At 40.2% G+C, this 25,748-nt stretch overlaps 3 protein-coding genes and 3 long non-coding RNA genes across 11 annotated transcripts; 2 read left to right on the top strand and 4 right to left on the bottom strand.

Moving 5' to 3' along the window:
- Positions 1-1,662: 1,662 nt before the first annotated feature.
- LOC135330976 (uncharacterized) lies at positions 1,663-3,519 on the bottom strand. Of its 2 annotated transcripts, XR_010392896.1 has the most exons (6): positions 3,307-3,519; positions 2,936-3,138; positions 2,530-2,868; positions 2,405-2,467; positions 1,958-2,355; positions 1,663-1,895 (listed from the first exon to the last, which is right to left on the bottom strand). It is a non-coding gene; the product is annotated as an uncharacterized LOC135330976 (long non-coding RNA). The 2 variants fall into 2 exon arrangements; XR_010392895.1 differs by having other exon boundaries at positions 2,936-3,519.
- Positions 3,520-4,601: 1,082 nt separating this feature from the next.
- Positions 4,602-6,753, top strand: LOC135330972 (uncharacterized). 2 transcript variants are annotated; one of them, XR_010392892.1, is made up of 5 exons: positions 4,602-4,747; positions 5,598-5,724; positions 5,899-5,997; positions 6,044-6,109; positions 6,424-6,753. It is a non-coding gene; the product is annotated as an uncharacterized LOC135330972 (long non-coding RNA). The 2 variants fall into 2 exon arrangements; XR_010392891.1 differs by having other exon boundaries at positions 5,598-5,817.
- Positions 6,754-8,525: 1,772 nt separating this feature from the next.
- LOC135330971 (uncharacterized) lies at positions 8,526-15,288 on the top strand. Its single transcript, XR_010392890.1, has 6 exons — positions 8,526-8,818; positions 9,474-9,556; positions 12,405-12,536; positions 13,543-13,717; positions 14,124-14,232; positions 15,179-15,288. It is a non-coding gene; the product is annotated as an uncharacterized LOC135330971 (long non-coding RNA).
- LOC135330905 (uncharacterized) lies at positions 9,661-22,397 on the bottom strand. Of its 4 annotated transcripts, none has more exons than XM_064525877.1 (17): positions 22,290-22,397; positions 21,892-22,230; positions 21,430-21,829; positions 21,201-21,287; positions 20,707-21,095; positions 20,112-20,174; positions 19,974-20,058; positions 19,034-19,107; positions 12,340-12,672; positions 11,577-12,291; positions 11,328-11,426; positions 10,753-11,147; positions 10,430-10,549; positions 10,329-10,385; positions 10,158-10,232; positions 10,008-10,070; positions 9,661-9,944 (listed from the first exon to the last, which is right to left on the bottom strand). In XM_064525877.1, exons 8-17 carry the CDS (start codon positions 19,067-19,069, stop codon positions 9,882-9,884), a joined length of 1,956 nt encoding a protein of 651 aa, XP_064381947.1. In that variant the 5' UTR covers positions 19,070-19,107; positions 19,974-20,058; positions 20,112-20,174; positions 20,707-21,095; positions 21,201-21,287; positions 21,430-21,829; positions 21,892-22,230; positions 22,290-22,397; the 3' UTR covers positions 9,661-9,881. The 4 variants fall into 4 exon arrangements, 3 of the variants coding, with proteins under 3 accessions (XP_064381947.1, XP_064381948.1, XP_064381946.1); XM_064525878.1 differs by having other exon boundaries at positions 21,201-21,266; XM_064525876.1 differs by lacking the exons at positions 19,034-19,107; positions 19,974-20,058; positions 20,112-20,174; ... (3 more) ...; positions 21,892-22,230; positions 22,290-22,397 and adding an exon at positions 12,725-12,918 and having other exon boundaries at positions 9,666-9,944.
- On the bottom strand, positions 13,968-15,999 carry LOC135330925 (uncharacterized). Its single transcript, XM_064525906.1, has 4 exons — positions 15,920-15,999; positions 15,535-15,867; positions 14,790-15,486; positions 13,968-14,198 (listed from the first exon to the last, which is right to left on the bottom strand). The coding sequence occupies exons 1-4, from the start codon at positions 15,956-15,958 to the stop codon at positions 14,089-14,091; spliced, it is 1,179 nt and encodes a 392-aa protein (XP_064381976.1). The 5' UTR covers positions 15,959-15,999; the 3' UTR covers positions 13,968-14,088.
- LOC135331598 (uncharacterized) lies at positions 17,152-18,730 on the bottom strand. The gene is made up of 4 exons (XM_064526820.1): positions 18,713-18,730; positions 18,650-18,669; positions 17,937-18,601; positions 17,152-17,376 (listed from the first exon to the last, which is right to left on the bottom strand). Exons 1-4 carry the CDS (start codon positions 18,728-18,730, stop codon positions 17,267-17,269), a joined length of 813 nt encoding a protein of 270 aa, XP_064382890.1. The 3' UTR covers positions 17,152-17,266.
- Positions 22,398-25,748: the final 3,351 nt, after the last annotated feature.

Raw genomic sequence — 25,748 nt, 5'->3', positions numbered from 1 at the left:
ACCGAAACGTGTAGCTGAGGGTGTACAGTAGACTCTGGTTAATCCGGTCACCCTTGGGACCATGCAGCTTGGCCGGAATAGCGAGGTGGCTGTATTTCTGAAAATAGCCGCGGCTTAAAAACCTCAAATTTAATGACTCACTTTGCGGTTCTTGTCTCGAGGATAATGAAGGATAATGAATCATTATGTTCTCTATTTAAGTGTAATTCAATTTTATTTGCTAAACCACACCCAAAACGTCGTATCTGGCCATAATACACGTATTGAAAACCTTGTTTGGGACTAGTTGGGCGGAGTTCAACCAACCACGCAGTTGGTTGGACTCCGCCCAACTAGTTGGGACAGCCAACACTGGCTGGTATAGCGAGTGGCCGTACTTCAGGGTGAGTTTTGTGCAGTAAACATATAGCTAGCATTCCGTGCCAAGCCAAATGGCCGGTATATCGAGGTGGCCGAATAGCGAGAGTCTACTGTACACTACAGTAGTTTGGTACCGACCTCATCATTTTCTGATATAGTTGTCGTCATGCAGTTCCACGAGTACTTTGAGGCTGTCGAAAACCATCGAGGATTCTCAACATTCCGACCATTTATTTGCGAAAGGGAGGGCTTTGACGAGAGTTCTGGGTGTGTCTGGGTTAGGTTACCAATATGAAAAAAGGGGCGTCAGTGGGTGCGAGCTTGTTGCAGAAATCTGCATGTGAATCGGGCGAGGTAGCAGAGATTTACATGTGTGCGAGAATAACTCGGCAGGTAAATGGTTAAGGCCATCCAAAAACATTTTCATACTGTACTTCCCTGATGACAAGGATGTATAGTAAGTGTCGCTTTCATATCTTCATAGATTGGATTGGCCCCCATGGTAAGGTGCTCATGCATCATCTATACAGTAAGAAAGTGCCAAGTTGAATATTAAGAAGCCTCTTGAAACTGACTTCAAAGCTACTTACTATTGTCCTTGTTGACTTTCATACAATGAAAAGGTATCATCCTCTGTGTTGCTTAATAATTGGTTTCTTCTCTGATGTGTGAATGCAATTCTGAGTAAGTGCATGCAGTCAAGTGTTCATGTTTCAATTTCAGTGTTGACTAGCTTATAATTAATTACTGTAATATTTATGCAAAGTGCCTTAGGTGTTTTATACATGCATGTACAGAAGTAAGTACAAGACTGTACGTACATGACAGTACAGACATGCATTTGTTAGGCTTACAAACGTATCTTGTGGTGTGATTCATTGGACTTGCAGACACACACTATACTACAAAACTAGTCCGCCCCACCCACTGATATCGAGAGAATGGGCAGGGACGCTGGACTATTGGTATGGTGTAAAAATGGGTGCTTCAGTAGAGCCTTTAATATCACAAGCTTTGTTTCGTGGGCTGCAACCACAGTAATTTCTCTGCACACAACTCTTATACTACTGTTTACTATTGGTGCACAAAAGTGATGTATTGTAAAGTTGAGAGTGATGCATGGTGCATGGTATATGTATGGTCGATCTCTGTTACTGGCTGCAAAGGAACCAAGGAAGCTCCCCTATGTTATGTTATAAAGTTATTATCTTGAAAGTGTTAACTAACTGGATAGCTATTGTGGTTGTTTATATAGCTTTGACACAGAATTATAATCGTGTAGAGTATCTATACACCAAGAAGAAGTATTTTTTATTCCCAGAAGACAGGATTTACAGAGTTCCTATTCAATTGTTCACTGTTCATATCTATGCTGCATGTATATGAAACCATGATGTGTATAATAATAGAGGCCTTCTGTCACTATAATTATCGTAACAACAATTATTATTTTAGAGTTTCATAATAAGTGTCGCTTTCATCTCTTTGTTTCATATCATAAACTGGATTGGCTCCCATGGTAATGTGCTCATCAACTATGGATTGAGAATTACATGTAGTAAGAAAGTGACAAATTGAATATTAAGCATGCATATACCTTGAGCTCTTGAATGTTGTGCAGTAAACTTGAACTTGATAGCAGCAACCACCAATACAACGTTAACAGTCAGCATCAATAGCAACACCAACAACCCCCCGGCAACACCTCCGCCTACGATGGGTATAATATCCGCAATAGCAGATGATATAGTGGTATAGTAGCCAAACTGCTGCTCATGGCTATTGCAGGCTCTTGTGTACTTCCTTCCTCTTCTACACAGTTTGTCTCAGGGTTCTGGTAACCAGGGAAACACACCTTGGTACTATTAGTATCACAGGTAAAGTGTCCAGTGGAGTCGTTTCGTGTGCTGCAACCACAGTCAGGACCAAAGTAGCCTTCTCTGCACACCACTCTAATGCCCCGAATCAATAGAAATGCTCGTTCTCCACTGTTTACTATTGGACACATAAAAATATCTTGTATTGTATAGTTGAGAGTGCTTACTCCATGGTTGATCTCTCTTACTGGCTGCAAAGCTACCACTTTGTAGAAAAGTTGGAAACTCCCCTATGTTATGAAAATAATGTGCGTAGACATCTTTATCAGTAAAAGAATGTTAAGTAACTTACATGTATATGTGGTGGTGGTGGTGGTTAGGTTTGCTGTAGAATTATACCATGCAGTATGTGATATTAGCCACTGTATCAAAAAAGGAATGTTGCCATTCCTAGAGAACAGTTGGTAGAGTCTGAGTCATTTGTTGAATGCTGAGCCTCTGAAGCAGAGGGTGATTTGAGTTTCATTGCATGCAGTAAAGCAGCAGTTGGTTTCCACAGACAAGCAGCTTTCATTAGGTGAACAGCAAGTGCCATCAAATAGTTGGTTTGATTTCCAGGAGTGTATGAAAATAAGACAGGTGATTGCACTTGCACCTCATACTGTGGTGTTGCTTGCACCAATGCAACGACCTGAATACAAGTAGCAACTATATATGATTGTATTGAGTCGATTCTACGATAACAATCAGTAACCTACCACAATCAAAATAATTATTCCACTTGCCCAGCTCATCTTCACTAAGTTGTACTTTTGCTTGGTAGGTATGCTGATTCTAACCAACTGACACACTATTTATAGCTGCTAGCCTGGAGGTATGTGATAGGTAGATGGGAATTTCCTGTTTAAAAATGTAGTGTGTTTGCTTGGATTCTCCTCCTCTGATGTGAATGCAATAGTAACTGAAGAAAGTAAAAGTGCAATTACTAGTTTTTATTAGGCTTACTAACGTATCTAACGGTGTTACAGTGGAACCTCTGTTAACAACCACCTCCGAATAAAGGCCAGTTGCTATACCCAGGTCCCAAATGAACAGTTTGTGTACAAAACAACCTCTCAACAAAGCCTACCTCTGTATAAAGGCCAAATCATTGTTTCCCAAAGGTGTTCGTTATAGAGGGGTTCCACTGTAGTATTATTTTCAGATCACAGCATTGTTCCTTTTTATTTGAATAGTGCTTCATAAGCTTGACTTTCGTACCAACAGCTGATGAAGAGACGTTACTGTTACTATAGTAGACTCTTATTAAACGTGTCTCAATAGCAGTATACTCACTATCACAATACTACACTGTTAAAAATGGGTAGTTACAATAGCACCCAAAGTGCTATGCCAACACTCACCTAATGGTGCTATCACAACACTAGGAGTGCAGTCGTAACTGCTACGTGTTACTAGAACAATAAAGGGTGCTATTATACACTTATAAGTGCTTGTGGAACACTTTAAACAGTGTTGTGCATGCACTTACCTAGTTGTTAAAATCATATTACTCTAACTATACACCAGATGGTGTTACTCAAATAAGAATTGTGTGATTGCAGCACTATACATGGTGCAATGTAAGCACCTCTATAAATCACCTGCATGCAAATCAAGGCCAGTCTATAATGATTCATGTAGTTGCATGTGTAAATAAATAGTTGCTTATATAGTAACAAACCCGTTCCATTAAAATAGTTGAATCTGGTATAATTATTATACCTTTGTATTCAAGCATGCATGCAGGAGCAGATTATAATTATAGTCACCTTATTTATTATACTTATTATAAATTCTAATCACATGCGTAATTATGTATACAGGGGTGAAGCAGCACACTAGCTTGTACTGATGACGGAACAATCGGCCCGGCCTGTGAGGAACTTTCCAAGAAAAAATTAGTGCACTTTTCAAGTGTACCGGCAATATTTTAGCTATTCAGTATTTATAACTTATGTGCCGGATGAATCAGTTATCATTATTAGTTACTGTAACTATGTGTTTGAAGTTGCAACATCTATTGAGGACTAGACTATGTGCATGTCACGCTAACGGACAATTAATTATTAATGCTCAACAATAATTATTAACAATTCAATTGTCTGAAAAATCATACATCCTGTATTTAGCTAAGTAGCTGGCTTATAGTGTGTTCTTTCTACTCATACAGTTGCCCTGCAAACTTAACTCTTACTCTGCTCCCACCCCCCCTCTTCCATGCAAGGGCATACACTGATGATAATTATGATCATAATTAATTGATGAGCACAGACTCAAATGCGTGGTGGGTAGCCAAGACTACATAAACAAAACAAAATCGTGGGTGGTAGATCTAATACGTGCAGCACTGATCTCACGTGAACCTTGAGATAGATAGCTGCCTGCATGAGAGTCTCTGCACACAGCTGTGTGCACCTTAACTGTACGAAGGCGCCGGGCCTACTCTAGCTGCTCTGGTACTACATGGACTAAGTTGCTAGATGTACTACACTGCAAGATGGCACACTGCTTTGACTCGGAACTATAGAGTAAGTTGCTGCAAAACCATTGTTGTGCTAAAAAGCTTGACATAGACAGACTGCAAGTCTACTACTCACTACTATAATTGTAACTATATAATAATTCTGGTTGGGCTTTGTGGGCAGCTGTCCGTCAGTCTGATATGTTGGGCTTTGTGGGCAGCTGTCCGTCAGTCTGATATGTTGGGCTTTGTGGGCAGCTGTCCGTCAGTCTGATATGTTGGGCTTTGTGGGCAGCTGTCCGTCAGTCTGATATGCTGGGCTTTGTGGGCAGCTGTCCGTCAGTCTGATATGTTGGGCTTTGTGGGCAGCTGTCCGTCAGTCTGATATGCTGGGCTTTGTGGGCAGCTGTCCGTCAGTCTGATATGCTGGGCTTTGTGGGCACTTGTCTGTCAGTCTGATATGTCGGGCTTTGTGGGCAGCTGTCCGTCAGTCTGATATGTTGGGCTTTGTGGGCAGCTGTCTGTCAGTCTGATATGTTGGACTTTGTGGGCACTTGTCCGTCAGTCTGATATGTTGGGCTTTGTGGGCACTTGACCGTCAGTCTGATATGTTGGGCTTTGTGGGCAGCTGTCCGTCAGTCTGATATGTTGGGCTTTGTGGGCACTTGTCCGTCAGTCTGATATGTTGGGCTTTGTGGGCACGTGTCCGTCAGTTAGATGTATGTTGAGCGTTAGGAACACTTTCCTGTCAGACTGGTTTTTCGCACGTATCTACATTTGCATACAAATCATCATAATTATAATTTTTGTCTTCCAATTATTGTTAAACTAATTTCCAATGACAATACAAGATATATAATGGTTGTTTCTTACAAAATTATCGCATCGTAAGAGCTATAGGTACTCTTTTCATGCAGGGTTCATGGAGTCGAGCTATTTTAAACAAGGTTAAAGAATATGCGTCGCAAATTGAGATTCAACATCTGTCCAAAGATAAACCACTGCTCTTTAAAAGGAATAGTCCAAAAACAAAGCGTAACAAAGGTGCTATATCAGGAGTGATAATTATGATCGACCAGCAGTAACAGATGTGCGTATATACTTACCTTCTATCCACCACTGACCGATTATGTCTATGTAAGTCCACTATTAATCATTATTGTGTTCAAGCATATAGCTGTAAATGTTCGCAGTAGTAATAGAATTTTTTACCTATAGATTTACTTTTGAGGAAAGAATTCAAACAAAGGAGAACAATGTTAAGCTACAGGAGCTGGTCGAAGACTATGCAGTCACTGGTGCAGTCACAATCTAATGGTAAATAGAAACCCATATCTTCAAACATACATTTTTTTTTATTCAGTTCTGAAGATGATACTGTAAGAAGAAGGATGCAGTACAAATGATATTTGTCAAGCTGCTGCTCCACGTATGTAATGCATAAACAGCTAAATTGATATACTGTTACAAATACTTGATACTTGAGAACAGATTCTTCTGTTGCCCTTGAATTCATCCTGTGTGGGGGGGTATATGCTTATTATAACGAGAATAACCCTGTCATCATACATATATAATGATACACAGTAATGCATGCACACTGGATATTTGATAGAATAAAAGGTGATATGTTAAAGTGTTAGGCTTTCGGCTTATTTGAATAATTGTCTCCTAATCACTTATATCACTGCCTACTGTTTTTGTGAGCCCCATCCTTATCCCATCATAATTATATACATGCAGGTGGATGACATGCAACGTTCGTTCAAGGTAGAAAAAGTGCTATTGAATCTGGATCAATGAACTACTTCGTCATCGTAGAGAAAGAAGTGTATGAAGTAGATTCATTCTATGAAACTCTTGTACAAGTAACTATGTTTTTGACATTTTAGTACCCACGTGCATGTCAGCATGGCACCCTTTTATTTTTTATTTTTAAGGTCCCGAACTGCCTAAGTGTATTGTGGTCGTAGTTATTAAACACTTTATGAGGTTATATAGGTATACATATCTTTATACTTTTATTGTATATGCTATCGTGATGCATATCATTATACACATGCTATAATTATGTTACGTCATTTAAGTCAAGTGCATGAGCTTATCGAGAAGTGCAATAAGCATGCATGCAATATTTTATGCTTTGCATGAAGAGTATAGCAATGACAACTGTACCTGTAGTAACATAGTAACAGCAGCACCCATCCCCAGTGCTTTAATAACACCATTGTAGGTGTAGTTGTAAAAGTTACACACAGTTTGGAGTTGCAGTAACTCCAAGAAAGTGCAAGTACAGCACATTTTCATGCTGTTACAACTCCAAAATGAGTGTTTTAATAACACTAAAATCTGGTGCTGTAATAACTCCATATATGAGTGCCATATTTGGTACAATGGTTTTACCCCACTTTTGGGTGTTACAATAGCACCACATTTTTAACAGTGTATAGTACTGGAAGGTTTGGGTATAACTAGGGAATGCATGCCTTGATACGATTACTTGTAGTTCACAGGTTAAGTGTCCATTGGAGTTGTTTCGTGAGCTGCAACCACATTTAAGCATTTCTTTGCACACAACTCGTAGTCCTCCATCTCGTAGTATATAGTCCTTACACCAGCGAGTCGATTGTCACCAATACAGTCTTGTATTAGCTGGGTCTTCGTTGTCCACTCTCAACCTCGTTTCCCCTTGTAATACTTCGATAGTAAAGTTGGAAGCTTCGCTGAGAAACTGATTGGAAATACCGTTACCACTGGACATTTAGTGGTAGATCTAGTTGCTTGTAATAACTATGATGCCTTATCTATCAAAGTTAAGGTCATTCTTCCTTCCAGAGGACAAATGGCTTTTTGTTATCATTTACTGGATGCTGAAACAGAGGATGATATACGATTCTCACACGCAGTGGGACAATAGGTAAATGTACCTCTTTTAGCATGTGAGCAACACATCAACTAGCGTGTTCTCATATGGAGCACTCATAGGCGATAGCCCCTCTCTGTGTAGGTAAATGTGACAGGCAACTCTACTTGCAACTCGTACTGTGGCTGTCCTTGCACCAGTACAAGCAACAACCCATAATTATTGTCAATCAGAGTGACTATGTATCCATTATTCAAATGTCACATCAATATCAATATAATAACTTTGAGCCATGAAATGAGATGATAAATGCTCAGTGACGTAAACAGATAACACACAAGTATATATAAGCATTGAGCGGCTCTTCTAAGCTACTGCACAGAGTACGATTGGTTCAACTCAGAATCATCGTACTCTCTCATTCAACGGAAACGGAAATGGAAAACGGAAATATCTCCGCTGTGTAAAGTTAACGACCATTACCATTCTGTGTTCAACATTCTTGTCCTTAATTCCGCTGTGTCCCCCCCATCTCCTACACTGGATTCACCTATACCGATTTTCTCTTCTGTTGCAGACCCAGATGGTGGTAAAACAAGCAACAAGTAAGTAGTATGCTGTATGTATTATAATATACAAAATGATAATGTATTATTTTTATTTTCAGTGCGGATGTCACAGCGTATCTTCCTTGTTTATTGTTTCATAAAAACTGTCACGTAATCAACCAACACAATGTTGACAATTAAGATCAACACTAACACCACCAATCCCACAGTAATTCCTCCAGCCACAATGGGTACCATATCTGCACCAGCAGCTGATCAATGTCATCAACTCTTGTGTGGTAAACGTTGTCTCAGGAGTATATAACTCACCATGGATCACACTACTCGTAGTACTGGAAGGTTTGGGCGTAACTGTATTTCCTTCCTCTTCTGTGCATGTGCAGTTGGTCTTATAGGTGTATATATTATCCCATAAATAAATTTGATTTGACTCCGTTCATCAGTGGCGTAGGAAGCACGGGTGCTCAGGGTGCTGGAGCACCCCCTTATCTCAAGCTACCTTACCTACTTGCCTCCATGAAGTTCAGAACAGCTAGCTATTAGTTACTAAGCTAGCTCTGAAGCTAGCTACACTAGCATAGTTACATACACAGTACAAAGGTCAGCTAGATGAACCACATTGTATAATATATCTCTTATAAAGTTAAAGAGCAAGCACATTGCGAATCTGCAACAAGCAAGTCTCCTCTCATTTTTGACATCAATGGTAAGTCTCCATGAACAGCTACTAAAAGAGGGTAGCTAGACTATTATAGATCAAGTGTAATTGGATCCTAAAAATTAATAGGCATGCTGTCTAACTGCCAAACGTTCGTTTTCTTCACTGCAAAGATTGAAACATTCCTCCGAAGTACAATGACACAATGCAATCTTTTTTTTATTGTATATTCATACCCACTTAACAGATTTAAAGTATAATAATAGCAGAACAATTAATCCAATTTAAATTTTGATACTGATAATTTTATAAATATCAAATTTGCTCAAAATTAATCTGCGGGAATGTAGAATGCCAAAATGTTCCGGGGGCATCCCCAGATTTGTAAAGCACCCCCTTACAAAAACATCTTCCTACTCCTCTGTTCATAGCTATATGGGAAGCTTTACATGTATTGTTCGCAGCTTTGCATGTGTTGTTAGCTTATACTTTAACTAATGCTGGCAAGTAGAATTGTTTACTTCCTAATGCATGCAATACCTGTGTGGTCACTGTAGGTTGCCATAGGGAACAGGAAGGCAGACGCATGAGTACAGCATGTCAGGGCGGAAGCTATCTTAGCATTACTGAAAACTAAGTGCAGGTATACATCACCGACAAATCACCCTATTACATGCCCCCCTCCACCCTCCATTACATGCAGGAACTATAAGCTAGCCACGTACTATCTGAATGAAATCCCTGGATATTGATTTCTTCCTACATTGGCCCACCAACGAGATCTGAGTGAGTGCGAAAATGAATACCGTACGTAACGTATAACGGGTAATTATTTTCGTATGATGGAAATGTTCGCATTTTTCGAGAGCATCATCCAAAAATTAAAACTGAGAAATCGTTACGCAATAGGTTGTAGGTCACCCTCCTGAAATGTACGAATATTTAGTGTACGAAATATTTAGTATTTATACTAAAATTTGCAACAACAAAAACTACCCGCTACGGTACTATACTACTAAAGGTATCGATCGAGTGCAGAAAATATAGAAGTGTATCTGAGCATGCATAATAAATTATAATGGGGTTATTGTTATGTCTTGACAGGGGATGACTAAACTGACTGTCCGTTCTTAATGTGCGAGTACTGTACTTCTGTTGTGTTCATGTTGTCAGACTGTAGGGGGGTAATTGTGTGGTCATTATCAGACACGTAATCACGTCTTGTGCTGTACCGTACCGTTTGTGTAGTTGCTTTGTCAGCACTCTGGCTATCTGCAATCTCTAAATCAGCATACACAATCTGCGGATTAATTGTTTACGAGTATCACAAGTTGATAGTAATATTGAAATTCCTTATACTATTTGTAGCATATTTTAATTTGAATACCTGTGGTTGCTTAGTTTCACTTTCAATTTCAGAGTATCGAGATTCTTCAAGTGCACTGTAGCCAGCCACATAGATCTGTTGGAAGAAGCTGTATAGCTATGTAGCACTAGCATTCTTTTTGGTAAAAGGTTTTCGAAGACTTATAAGGACGTTCTAACACTAAAGGAATACCTGAACATCAGGCTTCTTGGTAGTCTCAAGTTCCGAATACTGACTCTCGTCCTGTACCTGTACAGTATGTCGATAGATTTTTTAAGTGCTACAATAAATACCTGATGTTGTGTCACTTGTGTGGTGCCCTCCAGCTTGGAGTATTCCGGTCCAATATTCACATTTTCGAAGCGTTTAGGGTCACCCTTTAGAATACTGTAGCCAGCCTCATTTATCTGCATCTGTAACAATAACAAAGGTACGTGTATAAACAAGAAGATGTGGCTAGAGGCCTATAGAAGCTGTTAGTTTTCGTCGCATTGCAACCGTTGAGCAGTTACAGCTGGAACACACACACACACACACACACACAAAGTTAACTTTACCGTATCCCTCGTGCGGCTACGCCCCGAGGCATAACAAACAAAATTAATGTGGTAATCACCTGTGTAGCTGTGTTTGAGGGCACATTTCTAATGGCAGTGCTGTAATGTGGTTCTTCGTTGGTTCCAGTTGCCGTAGAGGCACCTCTAAAAGTGATGTCATATCGAGGCTCTTCATTGAGTGCCTGAGTCGATGCACTCGCAGCATTGGGAGAACTGTACTGTGGCTCCTTATCAATAGCTAGGAATTGAGTTGTGCTGTATCTTGGCTCTTCGTTGTCATCGACACTCTCCAGTTTAGAGGTACCAGCTGTTGCCATGCTGTACTGAGGCTCCTCACTAGTTGAATCACTCTCCTGCTTACCAAACAGTCCCGTCTTCTCCACCTCCGAGTAGATCTGTCCTTGATAAGGGATAACTGCAGGGGCTTCCTCTTGTGGTGTTTCTGCACATTTGTCTACACAAAAAATTTATGTCATGCGTACAGTACTGGGTGCTTTCTAAACGATTGTAAATTAATTTAAAGCCATGTTGATATGGGTACTCTAGTTGTTGTAAGGTGAATGGTTAGCAATGGGTGTTGCAAGCACTACAGTGTTTGAAGTGGTGGTAGGTGCTTTCCTGCACTATTACTCACTTGCATCTTTGTTGACACTAGCATACAAGTTCAAAGCGTCAATACCATCAGTGTTGTTCTTACTATTTGGAAGCTCCTCTAAATTCATGATTGTGGTAGCTATAGGACATGTGTGAGTAAAGAAAACAGAATTTGTTTGCGTACAAGTGTGTTGTGTGTGTTTGAGCTCATCAAAGGAGAAGCATTTGAAGTAAATGTAGTGTTTGTTAGTTTTCGTATGCACCTGCATGTGTAATTCTTTTAACTCACCATCTTCTTCGCTCTTTTTTTTTCTCTTAGTTTTGAGGACCAGCAAAATTGTGATTAATATGATTATCACCACCACAACCAGGCCACCCACTGCCCCGCCTATTGCTATCGGCAAAACATCCGTAGTAGTACCTGCGTTTGTTGTAGCACTAGTTGAACTCGGCTGTAGTGAGCTTATTGCGTTTGCAGGTTCATTTGTAGAGCTCGTCTGCATTATGTTAGGCGGTATTGTAGCTGTTGGTTCATCAATAGTCGTAGTTGTCATGATTGTGGGTAAAGTATTTGTTATGCCTATAGTAGTCATTGCCTCTGTTATAAAAGTAGTGGTGCTCTGCTGTATAGTGTGTGGCGTAGGCTGGACAGATTCTGTTGTAAGTTCGGATGTGATTTGTACTACTTCCATGCAGTTGGTCTCAGGGTTTTGATAACCAGGGAGACATACCTTGGTACCATTAATGTGACAGGTGAAGTGTCCGGTGGAGTCGTTTTGTGGGCTGCAACCACAGTCAGGACCAAAGTAACCTTCTCTGCACACCACTCGTAGTCCTCCGTTTATAAATAGTTGTGTCCTGACACCACCAATACCAATTTGACTGCTACCATTCAGAGTAGATGTTCTGTCTTGTATTGGCTGGGTCAGTGTTCGTCGTTCACTCTCAACCTCTTGTGACCCCCTTGATAGTGCAATAATTCGATAGTAGAGTTGGAAGCTTCCCTGAGGATTAGAATTAAATTGATTAGTGATTGGAAAATATCAACTCACTGGATATGTAGTGGTAGTTGCTGAAATTGTAGAATTGAATGTAATGATGCCTGTATCCATTACAGAAGGAGTGAAGGTCATATCTCCCAGAGGACAGACAGCTATGTTGGTGTCATTCACTAAATGTTGAGCCTCTCGGAAACAGAGAAGGATACGATTCTCACAAGCAGTGGAACAAGATGTATTTCCTTCACTACGTGAGCAACAGCTGCCATTAGCTAGTGTGTTCTCATATGAAACATTCCTATCCGATAGTCCCTCTCTGTAGGTAAATGTGACAGGCAGTCCAACTTGCACCTCGTACTGTGGTTGTCCTTGCACCAGTGCAGTGACCTGTTTGCATTATAGTTTGTCCTATGAGTACACTAATTATGTAACTGCGTACCATTAAGATTAATCCAGGTATCCAGTGTAAGATCATCTTTGTAGCTGTACTTGTTGCTTGTGAGCTAGTTTTCTAAAACGTTGTGAAGTCATACAGGAAGAAGCCATAAGATTGTTTGTATATGCCTTTCTGTACACAATCATTACGACCGTAATGTTTGCATTATACTGTGTACTACCGGTATATACACATGTCAACCACCATGAAGTAAGAACGCTTGTCCAAGCATGTTGGACCTAATTTAAAACACTTTTTATTGACGCAACACTTTCACAGCTTGTAACTAGGATTGTTTACATGATCGTCTAAATGCTAGCTCCAAGACACTAATACAGTCTGTTTATAGTTGAAATTCTGAGTACTATACTTGTTATTCTGTGGAGGCATACATTTTTGATTATGAAGATATGTGCCCTACTTTATTTGACTTTGTATATTCATTCCTCGTAATTCTGGGTATCGTGGGAGTCTTAATGTGTCAGTATAATTATACACAACCTAGGAATAGTACTCATCCCGTACAAGCTAAGGAGTACCTGCATGTGACTGGTCATGTATGTAGTCTCCTTGGAAACAGGTGTACTGTACAGTGTCTCCTTAGGGTAATCCCTGGGTAGTGTGCTAACAAGTGTACTGTATTGGGGCTTGTAGGTAAGGGTAGCCCCCTAGAAACAGGTGTGCTGTACTGTGTCTCCTTAGGGTAATCCCTGCATGGGTATATATTGGGGCTTGTAGGTAAGGGTAGCCCCCCCCCCCCTAGATAAATAGGAGTACTGCATGTAATGCATTGTGTAATGATGTCTGTATACCCATCACAGACGGAGTGAAGGTCATTGCATGTGCTCCCGGAGGACAGACAGCTAGGTTGGTATCATTCACTGAATGCTGAGCCTCTCGGAAACACAGGTGGATCCGATTCTCATAAGCACTGAGACAAAATGATTGAGCAACACAATCCATAAGATAGTCTGTTCTCATATGGAACACACATAGGTGATATATAGCCCCTTTCTGTAGGTATCTGACAGGCAATTCAACTTGCACCTCATACTGTGGCTGTGCTTGTAATCAGTACAGCCTAAGAAACCAATAACATCTTGTTATAAGATGCTGTTTGACTCACCTATATTGTCAAGATGACTACAGTAATCTTGTTGATATCCATCTTAGCTATAGGCATACAGTGAGTGTTAGTTTCTTTAGTTTTCTAATTCTTACAACTGTCACATCAATAATAACTTACTTAATTTATCCATGAAGTATATACATACAGATGGTTCATTTCAGTAAACAGATCACAAGCAAGTAGTGTAAGCTACTTTTTCTATAGATCTAAAGCTATTGCACAGAGTATGTTTGGGTAGTCATCGTACTATCTCATAGTCAATATTGTTCTCAGGTCCGCTGTGTCCACCTCCCCCCATCTCGTACACGGGATTTGCCCCCATAGTGATGTGCTCCTCCGTTGCAGACCCTGCATGGTGGTAAGAAAACAAGCAACAGTTAAAGTGAGTGATTATAACTCTTTATTTTGTGATTAGTACGTACATTACATTATTATCGCCATGTAAGCTTTTTTTGTGTTCACACAAACTGCACAAAATTATTTAGTAACGACATTTGGGATGTCTATGTCAAGTTTATGTTAAAGTATCCTAATGCCAGCTAGTGGGTGTGCCTTTAGTGTTAGCCGCAGTTCTTGTTCTTATTGAGACAAGGAATTATGATTCGGGCCATTAAATTTTTATTAGGGGTTCGATTAACAGCGAATATAATTATCTGCCGGACTTTTATTGTTTATTATCGATTTGCTTTTAGTATAATTATGATGGTAAACGGGCTTATAGTTTTCAGTTTAGAATAATTGTGGCGGTAATTCAGGCTTATCTAGTAACGACAATCTATTTAGGGATACAATCACGCACTGTTTCATGTAATACAGAGGGGATTCACATCCAAACTTCAATGGTAAATGTGTTTATTTTGCAATACAGATGCTTTAGAACATCAATGATCACAGCATACCTTGTTTATTTGAATATGTTTCATGCACTGATTGACTCACCATCTTCTTCGCTCTTTTTCTTTCTCTTAGTTTTGAGGACCAGCAAAATTGTGATTAATATGATTATCACCACCACAACCAGGCCACCCACTGCCCCGCCTATTGCTATCGGCAAAACATCCGTAGTAGTACCTGCGTTTGTTGTAGCACTAGTTGAACTCGGCTGTAGTGAGCTTATTGCGTTTGCAGGCTCATTTGTAGAGCTCGTCTGCATTATGTTAGGCGGTATTGTAGCTGTTGGTTCATCAATAGTCGTAGTTGTCATGATTGTGGGTAAAGTATTTGTTATGCCTGTAGTAGTCATTGCCTCTGTTATAAAAGTAGTGTGCTGTATAGTGTGTGGTGTCGGCTGGGAAGTTTCAGGTGTAATTAGTGCTTCTTCCGTGCAGTTGATCTCAGGGTTCTGGTAACCAGGGAGACACACCTTGGTACCATTAATGTGACAGGTGAAGTGTCCGGTGGAGTCGTTTTGTGGGCTGCAACCACAGTCAGGACCAAAGTAACCTTCTCTGCACACCACTCGTAGTCCTCCGTTTATAAATAGTTGTGTCCTGACAACACCAATACCAATTTGACTGCTACCAGTCAGAGTAGATGTTCTGTCTTGTATTGGCTGGGTCAGTGTTCGTCGTCCACTCTCAACCTCTTGTGCCCCCCTTGATAGTGCAATAATTCGATAGTAGAGTTGGAAGCTTCCCTGAGGATTAGAATTAAATTGATTAGTGATTGGAAAATATCAACTCACTGGATATGTAGTGGTAGTTGCTGAAATTGTAGAATTGAATGTAATGATGCCTGTATCCATTACAGAAGGAGTGAAGGTCATATCTCCCAGAGGACAGACAGCTATGTTGGTGTCATTCACTAAATGTTGAGCCTCTCGGAAACAGAGAAAGATACGATTCTCACAAGCAGTGGAACAAGATGTATTTCCTTCACTACGTGAGCAACAGCTGCCATCAGCTAGTGTGTTCTCATATGAAACATTCCTATCCGATAGTCCCTCTCTGTAGGTAAATGTGACAGGTGGTCCAACTTGCACCTCGTACTGTGATTGTCCTTGCACCAGTGCTGTGACCTGTTTGCATTATAGTTTGTCCTATGAGTACACTAATTATGTAACTGCGTACCATTAAGATTAATCCAGGTATCCAGTACTGTAAGATCATCTTTGTAGCTGTACTTGTTGCTTGTGAGCTAGTTTTCTTAAAACGTTATGAAGTCATACAGGAAGAAGCCATAAGATTGTTTGTATATGCCTTTCTGTACACAATCATTACGACCGTAATGTTTGCATTATACTGTGTACTACCGGTATATACACATGTCAACCACCATGAAGTAAGAACGCTTGTCCAAGCATGTTGGACCTAATTTAAAACACTTTTTATTGACACAACACTTTCACAGCTTGTAACTAGGATTGTTTACATGATCGTCTAAATGCTAGCTCCAAGACACTAATACAGTCTGTTTATAGTTGAAATTCTGAGTACTATACTTGTTATTCTGTGGAGGCATACATTTTTGATTATGAAGATATGTGCCCTACTTTATTTGACTTTGTATATTCATTTCCCGTATTTCTGGGTATCGTAGGAGTCTTAATGTGTCAGCATAATTATACACAACCTAAGAATAGTACTCATCCCGTACAAGCTCAGGAGTATACCTGCATGTGACTGGTCATGTATGTAGTCTCCTCGGAAACAGATGTACTGTACAGTGTCTCCTTAGGGTAATCCCTGGGTAGTGTGCTAACAGGCGTACTATAATTATTGGGGCTTGTAGGTAAGGGTAGCCCCCCTAGAAACAGGTGTGCCCTACTGTGTCTCCTTAGGGTATAATCCCTGCATGGGTATTGGGGCTTGTAGGTAAGGGTAACCCCCCTAGATAAATAGGAGTATACTGTAATGCATTGTGTAATGATGTCTGTACCCATCACAGACGGAGTGAAGGTCATTGTGCTCCCGGAGGACAGACAGCTGGGTTGGTGCCATTCAATGAATGCTGAGCCTCTCGGAAACACAGGTGGATCCGATTCTTACAAGCAGTGCATAGGACAAACAATCGAGCAACACAATCCATTAGATAGTCTGTTCTCGTATGGAACACACATTGGTGATATATAGCCCCTCTCTGTAGGTAAATCTGACAACAGGCAATTCAACTTGCACCTCATACTGTGGCTGTGCTTAATTGTACCAGTATACAGACTAAGAAACCAATAACACCTTGTTATAAGATGCTGTTTGACTCACCCATACTGTCAAGATGATTACAGTAATCTCGTTGGTATCCATCTTAGCTAGGCATATACAGTGAGTTTTAGTTTTGGCTGATTTACAACTGTTACATCAATAATAACTTTGATCTATGAAGGACAGATGGTCCATTTTCAGTGATGTAAACAGATTACAAGTGTAAGCTACTCTTTCTATAGATCTAAAACTACTGCACAGAGTATATTTGGGTAGTCATCGTACTATCTCATAGTCAACATTGTCCTCAGATCTGTTGTGTCTACCTCCCCCCATCTCGTACACTGGATTCGCCCCCATAGTGATGTTCTCCTCCGTTGCAGACCCTGCATGGTGGTAAGAAAACAAGCAACAGTTAAAGTGAGTGATTATAACTCTTTATTTTGTGTTTAGTACGTACATTACATTATTATCGCCATGTAAGCTTTTTTTGTGTTCACACAAACTGCACAAAATTATTTAGTAATGACATTTGGGATGTCTATGTCAAGTATCGGGGTTTATGTTCAAGTATCCTAATGCCAGCTAGTGGGTGTGCCTTTAGTGTTAGCCGCAGTTCTTGTTCTTATTGAGACAAGGAATTATGATTCGGGCCATTAAATTTTTATTAGGGGTTCAATTAACAGCAAATATAATTATCTGCCAGACTTTTATTTTTTATTATCGATTTGCTTTTAGTATAGTTATGATGGTAAACGGGCTTATAGTTGTAAGTTTAGAATAATTGTGGCGGTAATTCAGGCTTATCTAGTAACGACAATCTATTTAGGGGATACAATCACGCACTGTTTCATGTAATACAGAGGGGATTCACATGCAAACTTCAATGGTTAATGTGTTTATTTTGTAATACAGATGCTTTAAAACATCAATGATCACAGCATACCTTGTTTATTTGAATAGTGTTTCATAAACTTGACTTTGAGAACACCAACCACCAACACAATGTTGACAATTAAGATCAACACTAACACCACCAACCCCGCGGCAACTCCTCCAGCCACAATGGGTACAATGTCCGCACTAACAGCTGATGGAGATATGTCACTGTTAGTAGTCAACTCTTGTATGACAAATGTTGTCTCGGGAGCGGTACTCACCACAATGCTAAGAGGTGTGGGTGTAATAGTCTGTCGTGTTGGCATATCGCTGCTTTGTGATGATGTTTCCATGGTTAAAATACGAGTAGTTGTTTGAGTGACTGGAGTGCTAGCAGTGCGGGGGACAGTTCCTTCCACACAGTTGGTCTCAGGGCTCTGGTAACCAGGGAGACACACCTTGGTACCATTAGTGTCACAGGTGAAGTGTCCAGTGGAGTCATTTCTTGAGGTACAAGGGATATCACAGTCAGGATCAAAGTAGCCTTCCTTGCACACAACTCGTAGTCCTCTGTTTAGAAATAGTCTAGTCCTCACACCACCAAATTGACTGCTAGTTAGAGTAGATGTTCTGTCTTGTATTGGCTGGGTCAGTGTTCGTTGTCCACTCTCAACCTCTTGTGACCCCCTTGATAGTGCAATAATTTGATAGTTAATAGAGTTGGAAGCTTCCCTGAGGATTAGAATTAAATTGATTAGTGATTGGAAAATATCAACTCACTGGATATGTAGTGGTAGTTGCTGAAATTGTAGAATTGAATGTAATGATGCCTGTATCCATTACAGATGGAGTGAAGGTCATTCCTCCCAGAGGACAGATGGCTAGGTTGGCGTCATTCACTAAATGCTGAGCCTCTCGGAAACAGAGAAGGATACGATTCTCACAAGCAGTGGGACAAAAGGTACCTCCTTCATTAGATGAGCAACACCTGCCATCAGCTAGCCTGTTCTCATATGAAACATTCCTATCCAATAGTCCCTGTCTGTAGGTAAACGTGACAGGCAGTCCAACTTGCACCTCGTACTGTGGTTGTCCTTGCACCAGTACTGTGACCTGTTTGCATAGTTTGTCCTACGAGTACATTATAATTATGTAACTGCTTACCATCAAGATTAATTCAGGTATCCAGTGTAAGATCATCTTTGTAGCTGTGCTTAGTTGCTGGTGAACTAGTTTATCTAATGTTGTGAAGTCATACAGGAAGAAGCCATAAGATTGTTTATATATGCCTTTCTGTACACAATCATTACAACCGTTAATGTTTGCATTACTGTGTACTGCCGGTATATATACATGTCAACCACCATGAAGTAAGAATGCTTGTCCAAGCATGTTGGACCTATAATTTCTAATTTAAAACACTGTTCATTGACGCAACACTTTCAGATTAAACAGTAGGGTTGTTTACATGATCGTCTAAATGCTAGCTCCAAGACACTAATAATACAGTCTGTTTTAGTTGAATTTCTGAGTACTATTATTTGTCATTCTGTGGAGAGGAAAGATTGCATAGCAAATTAATTATGAAGATACGTGCCCTATATGAGGGGCCAAATAGGACAAAAAGCCATTTCAATTTGTGTTCCTCTTTTTTTAATGAAGTACCACTCCGATATATTAAGTAGGACTCCGATATATTAAGTAGGACTCTGATATAATAAGTAAGAGTCTGCATGAGTAGGAGTCAGGGACAGATTCTGTTTAGGGTCAGGTGTGATTGATACTTCTTCCGTGCAGTTGGTGCTTAGCTACTCTTTTATAACTGTGAACTACCGTGTAGTTGATCTAAATACGATATTAGCTACTTTAAAGGTAGGTAAGACAGGTTATGAAGTCATAAAAAGAAACCATAAGATTATTATACCTTTTGTTCTGTAAACAATAATTTATTATGACCTTTCATACCTACATTACTGTATATATAATTATAGTACATTTAATTATATTGTTTGGCCAAGCATGTTGAACCCATTGCAGGCCGCTGTAGTACTGTACAGCACTATAAAAACAATGTGTGTATATACAGTCAGTCAGTAATAATTACCTAATGTTTTCCCTGCAATTTCAGCCACTAATAACGCTTATGCTTATGCTTGAATTTCCGAGTACTGTACTTCAATCTTGTCATTCTGTGGAGACGATTGCATAGCGAATTAATGCTGATAATTATTATGTGACCTACTTTATTTGACTTTGTAGATTCATCCCCTGTGGTTCTGGAAACCTTTATGTCAGCATACACAACCTGTAGGAATAGTGCGTACAAGTGTGATCCTGTACAAACACATACCATGTAGCGGATAATTTTTGTAAAAATTCGTTATTTTTATGGGAAAGCTGACCTCCACAAAAGTCACAAAAACCATGAGCAGTATACTCAACCGAGAGCAATATTATACTCGGATGATGCAATAATGCTCTCGGTTGAGTAATGCTCGAGATGTCACCATACACAACCTGTAGGAATAGTACGTACAAGTGTGATCCCGTACAAACACATACCATGTAGCGGATAATTTTTGTAAAAATTCGTTATTTTTTATGGGAAAGCTGACCTCCACAAAAATCACAAAAACCATGAGCAGTATACTCAACCGAGAGCAATATTATACTCAGATGATACAATAATGCTCTCGGTTGAGTAATGCTCGAGCGTACAGGCGTGGTTTACCGGAACGCATGCATGCAGTACAGGCAACGAAGTCAATTACTCATGAAAATCACCGCGTTTTTTTACCCCACAAAAATTACGTTATACTAGCTATAAAGAGGCATACCTGTGGTTTCTTAGTGTGTGGTGATGTAGTCCCCTTGGAAACAGGTGTGCTGTACAGTGTCTCCTTAGGGTAATCCCTGGGTAGTGTGCTAACAGGCGTACTGTATTGGGGCTTACAGGTAAGGGTAGCCCCCCTAGAAATAGGAGTGCTGTACTGTGGCTCCTTAAGGTTATCGCTAGCGTCCTTTGAAAGTGGAGTACTGTATTGTGGTGTATCCATGAGAACAGTGCTAGGTACACTGTACTGTGGTGTAGAGGCATTGCTAGGGGTACTGTAGTGTGGCTCCTTGTCAACGTGCCCGTTCTTAGTAAACGATCTCGTCTTCTTCACCTCCGCGTAGATGCTTTCCTGATAAGGGTTAATTGGAGGGGCCTCCTCTTGTTGGGTATCTGATACAAAAACAATGCAATCGATAATGTTATTTTTAAAACCTTGCATTCTGAATTTTAATGTGCCTCTTTCATAGACTGACTTCAAAGCTAACGTTTACTTACTATTCTCCTTGTTGACTTGTGTATACAATGAGAGGGCATCATCTTCTGTGTTGCTTGGATTCTCCTCTGACGTGAATGCAATAGTAACTGTATTCAAAGATTGCAATATCAGTATTTAGTATACTAGCTAACGCGAAGTACCTTAGGGTTCTATACATGTACATGCAACAAGACTATACTAGTAACATGTATGTAGAAGTGCATGCATGCAGATTAATCTTAGCCATACCAACACCTCTTGTAGCTTGATTCCTTTTGCTCTTGCACTTGCAGACACACACTACCACAATAACAAAAACAAGGAATAATACCATAAAAACTAGTCCACCCACTGCCCCGCCCACTGCTGTCGGGAGAATGGACAGGAATGCTAGATTATTGGCATTGGACCAGGAGGGTGGTTCAAGGGTAGTGGAGTCGTTTCGTGTGCTGCAACCACAGTCAGGACCAAAGTAGCCTTCTCTGCACACCACTCTAATGCCCCGAATCAATAGAAATGCTCGTTCTCCACTGTATACTATTGGACGCACAAAAATATCTTGTATTGTATAGTTGAGAGTGCTTACTCCATGGTCGATCTCTCTTACTGGCTGCAAAGCTACCACTTTGTAGAAAAGTTGGAAACTCCCCTATGTTATGAAAATAATGTGCGTAGACATCTTTATCAGTAAAAGAATGTTAAGCAACTTACTGTATACGTGGTGGTGGTGGTGGTGGTTAGGTTTGCTGTAGAATTATATGTGATATTAGCCACTGTATCAGAAAGGACTGTTGCCAATCCTAGAGGACAGTTGGTAGAGTCTGAGTCATTTGTTGAATGCTGAGCCTCTCTGAAGCAGAGGGTGATTTGAGTTTCGTTACATGCAGTAAAGCAGCAGTTGGTTTCAGTAGACGAGCAATTGTTCGTTTCATTAGGTGAACAGCAAGTGTCATCAAATAGTTGGTTTTGATTTCCAGGAGCGTATGAAAATGAGACAGGTGATTGCACTTGCACCTCATACTGTGGTTTTGTTTGCACCAATGCAACGACCTGAATACAATTAAGTAGCAACTATATGATTGTTTCTACGATAACAGTCAGTAACCTACCACAATCAAAAATATTCCACTTGCCCAGCTCATCTTCACCAAGTTGTGCTTTTGCTTGGAATCTCTACAAACAAGGTCTGTATTGATTATAACCAACTGACACACTATTTATAGCTGCTAGCCTGGAGGTATGTCATTATATAGGTAAATGGGGATTTCCTGGCAAATACCTTTGTAATTGTTATGCCGAGTTCATTCACAACTAGGTAGGTAGCGGTATATCCACGAGTATAGTGTCCGGACCATACTAATTCTGAGTATCCTTACAGGTGTATAAGTTTTTTGCACTCATTTACATTGTTGTCATAAAAAGTACCTGCACAATTAATATACATGCACGTGTATTACCAATATCTCAACGTTCAGACTGTAAGGTTACTTACTATTTGTGCTTTTTCCTGTGTGCACCCAAAGGGTTGAAAAGTTCCTGCTCGTCATAATACAGGATCAGTTGAAACCATCATCTTATAGTGAAGCCATGCATGCATACATGACTTGGAGCTGCATGCTTTAAGGTAGCCTCGGTCCCAGGCTGATTTTTCTTTATTAAAACGAAGTGGAAAATACGGCGACCTAGCATTATTTGTTAGAGACAACTCGGCTGGAAACGAGGCTAGCTTTAACCCTTTATATATGTATACCTGCCATTGACTCGATTTGAGTCATAAATGCGTGCCCAGCACTGCACTGCGTCCATCAGAAAGGTCACAGACAGCGCACAAAATTGCTTTAATCGACGTATGTACTAAAACGTAATTTTTCGCCCGTGTTTTGGCGCGCCCCCTCTCCCCCGCCTGCCGAAACGTATAGGAAGGTTAGAACCTTGTACTGGCACTTTAAGGTTTCAGTACCCCGAGGTGTCATTTGGCAAGTAGCTGAGGGGTATACACTACAGTTGTTTGGTACGAACCTCATCATTTTCTGATATAGTTGTCGTCATGCGCTGCAGTTCCACAAGTACTTTGAGCCGCTGTCGAAAACCATCGAGGATTCTCAACGTTCCGACCATTTATTTGCGAAAGGGAGGGGTTTGACGAGGGTTCTGGGTGTATCTGGGTTAGATTATCAATATGGAAAAAAGGAGCGTCAGTGGGTGCGAGCTTGTTGCAGAAATCTGTGATACTCCTGTTGTCATTTTTATATCTTCATAGATTGGATTGGTCCCCATGGTAAGGTGCTCCATGCATCATCAAGAAAGTGCTAAGTTGAATATTAAGAAGCCTCTTGAAACTGACTTCAAAGCTACTTACTATTCTCCTTGTTGACTTTTAAATACAATGAAAAGGTATCATCCTCTGTGTTGCTTGGTTTCTCCTGTGATGTGTGAATGCAATTCTGAGTCAGTGCATACAGTAAAGTGCATGTCCATGTTTCAATTTCAGTGTTGACTAGCTTATAATTATATTTATGCTAAGTGCCTTAGGTGTTTTATACATGCATGTACAGAAGTAAGTACAAGACTGTACGTACATGACAGTACAGACATGCATTTGTTAGGCTTACAAACGTATCTTGTGGTGTGTGATTCCTTTTGCTATTGGACTTGCAGACACACACTATACTACAAAACTAGTCCGCCCCACCCACTGATATCGGGAGAATGGGCAGGGACGCTGGACTATTGGTATGGCGTAAAAATGGGTGCTTCAGTAGAGCCTTTAATATCACAAGCTTTGTTTCGTGGGCTGCAACCACAGTAATTTCTCTGCACACAACTCTTATACTACTATTGGTGCACAAAAGTGATGTATTGTAAAGTTGAGAGTGATGGTGCAGGTATATGCATGGTCGATCTCTGTTACTGGCTGCAAAAGAACCGGAAGCTCCCCTGTGTTATGTTATAAAGTTATTATCTTGAAAGTGTTAACTAACTGGATAGCTAATGTGGTTGTGGTTAAGTTTATATAGCTTTGACACAGAATTATAATCGTGTAGAGTATCTATATATACACCAATAAGAGGTATTTTTTATTCCCAGAAGACAGGATTTACAGAGTTCCTATTCAATTGTTCACTGTTCATATCTATGCTGCATGTATATGAAACCATGATGTGTATAATAATAGAGGCCTTCTGTCACTATAATTATCGTAACAACAATTATTATTTTAGAGTTTCATAATAAGTGTCGCTTTCATCTCTTTGTTTCATATCATAAACTGGATTGGCTCCCATGGTAATGTGCTCATCAACTATGGATTGAGAATTACATGTAGTAAGAAAGTGACAAGTTGAATATTAAGCATGCATATACCTTGAGCTCTTGAATGTTGTGCAGTAAACTTGAACTTGATAGCAGCAACCACCAATACAACGTTAACAGTCAGCATCAATAGCAACACCAACAACCCCCCGGCAACACCTCCGCCTATGATGGGTATAATATCCGCAATAGCAGATCTAGATGATATAGTGGTAGTAGCCGAACTGCTGCTCATGGTTATTGCAGGCTCTTGTGTACTTCCTTCCTCTTCTACACAGTTTGTCTCAGGGTTCTGGTAACCAGGGAAACACACCTTGGTACTATTAGTATCACAGGTAAAGTGTCCAGTGGAGTCGTTTCGTGTGCTGCAACCACAGTCAGGACCAAAGTAGCCTTCTCTGCACACCACTCTAATGCCCCGAATCAATAGAAATGCTCGTTCTCCACTGTTTACTATTGGACGCACAATTGTATTGTATAATTGAGAGTGCTTACTCCATGGTAAATTTCTCTTACTGGCTGCAAAGATACCACTTTGTAGAAAAGTTGAAAACTCCCCTGTGTTATGAAAAATGTGTGTAACTAGATATCTTTATCAGTAAAAGAATGTTAAGCAACTTACTGTATACGTGGTGGTGGTGGTTAGGTTTGCTGTAGAATTATATGTGATATTAGCCACTGTATCAGAAAGGACTGTTGCCATTCCTAGAGGACAGTTGGTAGAGTCTGAGTCATTTGTTGAATGTTGGGCCTCTGAAGCAGAGGGTGATTTGAGTTTCATTGCATGCAGTAAAGCAGCAGTTGGTTTCCACAGACAAGCAGCTTTCATTAGGTGAACAGCAAGTGCCATCAAATAGTTGGTTTTGATTTCCAGGAGTGTATGATAATAAGACAGGTGATTGCACTTGCACCTCATACTGTGGTGTTGCTTGCACCAATGCAACGACCTGAATACAAGTAGCAACTATGATTGTATTGAGTTGATTCTACGATAACAATCAGTAACCTACCACAATCAAAAATATTCCACTTGCCCAGCTCATCTTCACTAAGTTGTGCTTTTGCTTGGTAGGTATGCTGATTCTAACTAACTGACACACTATTTATAGCTGCTAGCCTGGAGGTATGTGATAGGTAGATGGGAATTTCCTGTTTAAAAATGTAGTGTGTTCGCTTGGATTCTCCTCCTCTGATGTGAATGCAATAGTAACTGAAGAAAGTAAAAGTGCAATTACTAGTTTTTATTAGGCTTACTA

The sequence above is a fragment of the Halichondria panicea genome, chromosome 2, assembly GCF_963675165.1.
Source record: "Halichondria panicea chromosome 2, odHalPani1.1, whole genome shotgun sequence".
NCBI classification, from domain to species: domain Eukaryota; kingdom Metazoa; phylum Porifera; class Demospongiae; order Suberitida; family Halichondriidae; genus Halichondria; species Halichondria panicea.
This window is presented reverse-complemented; position numbering and strand designations above follow the sequence as displayed.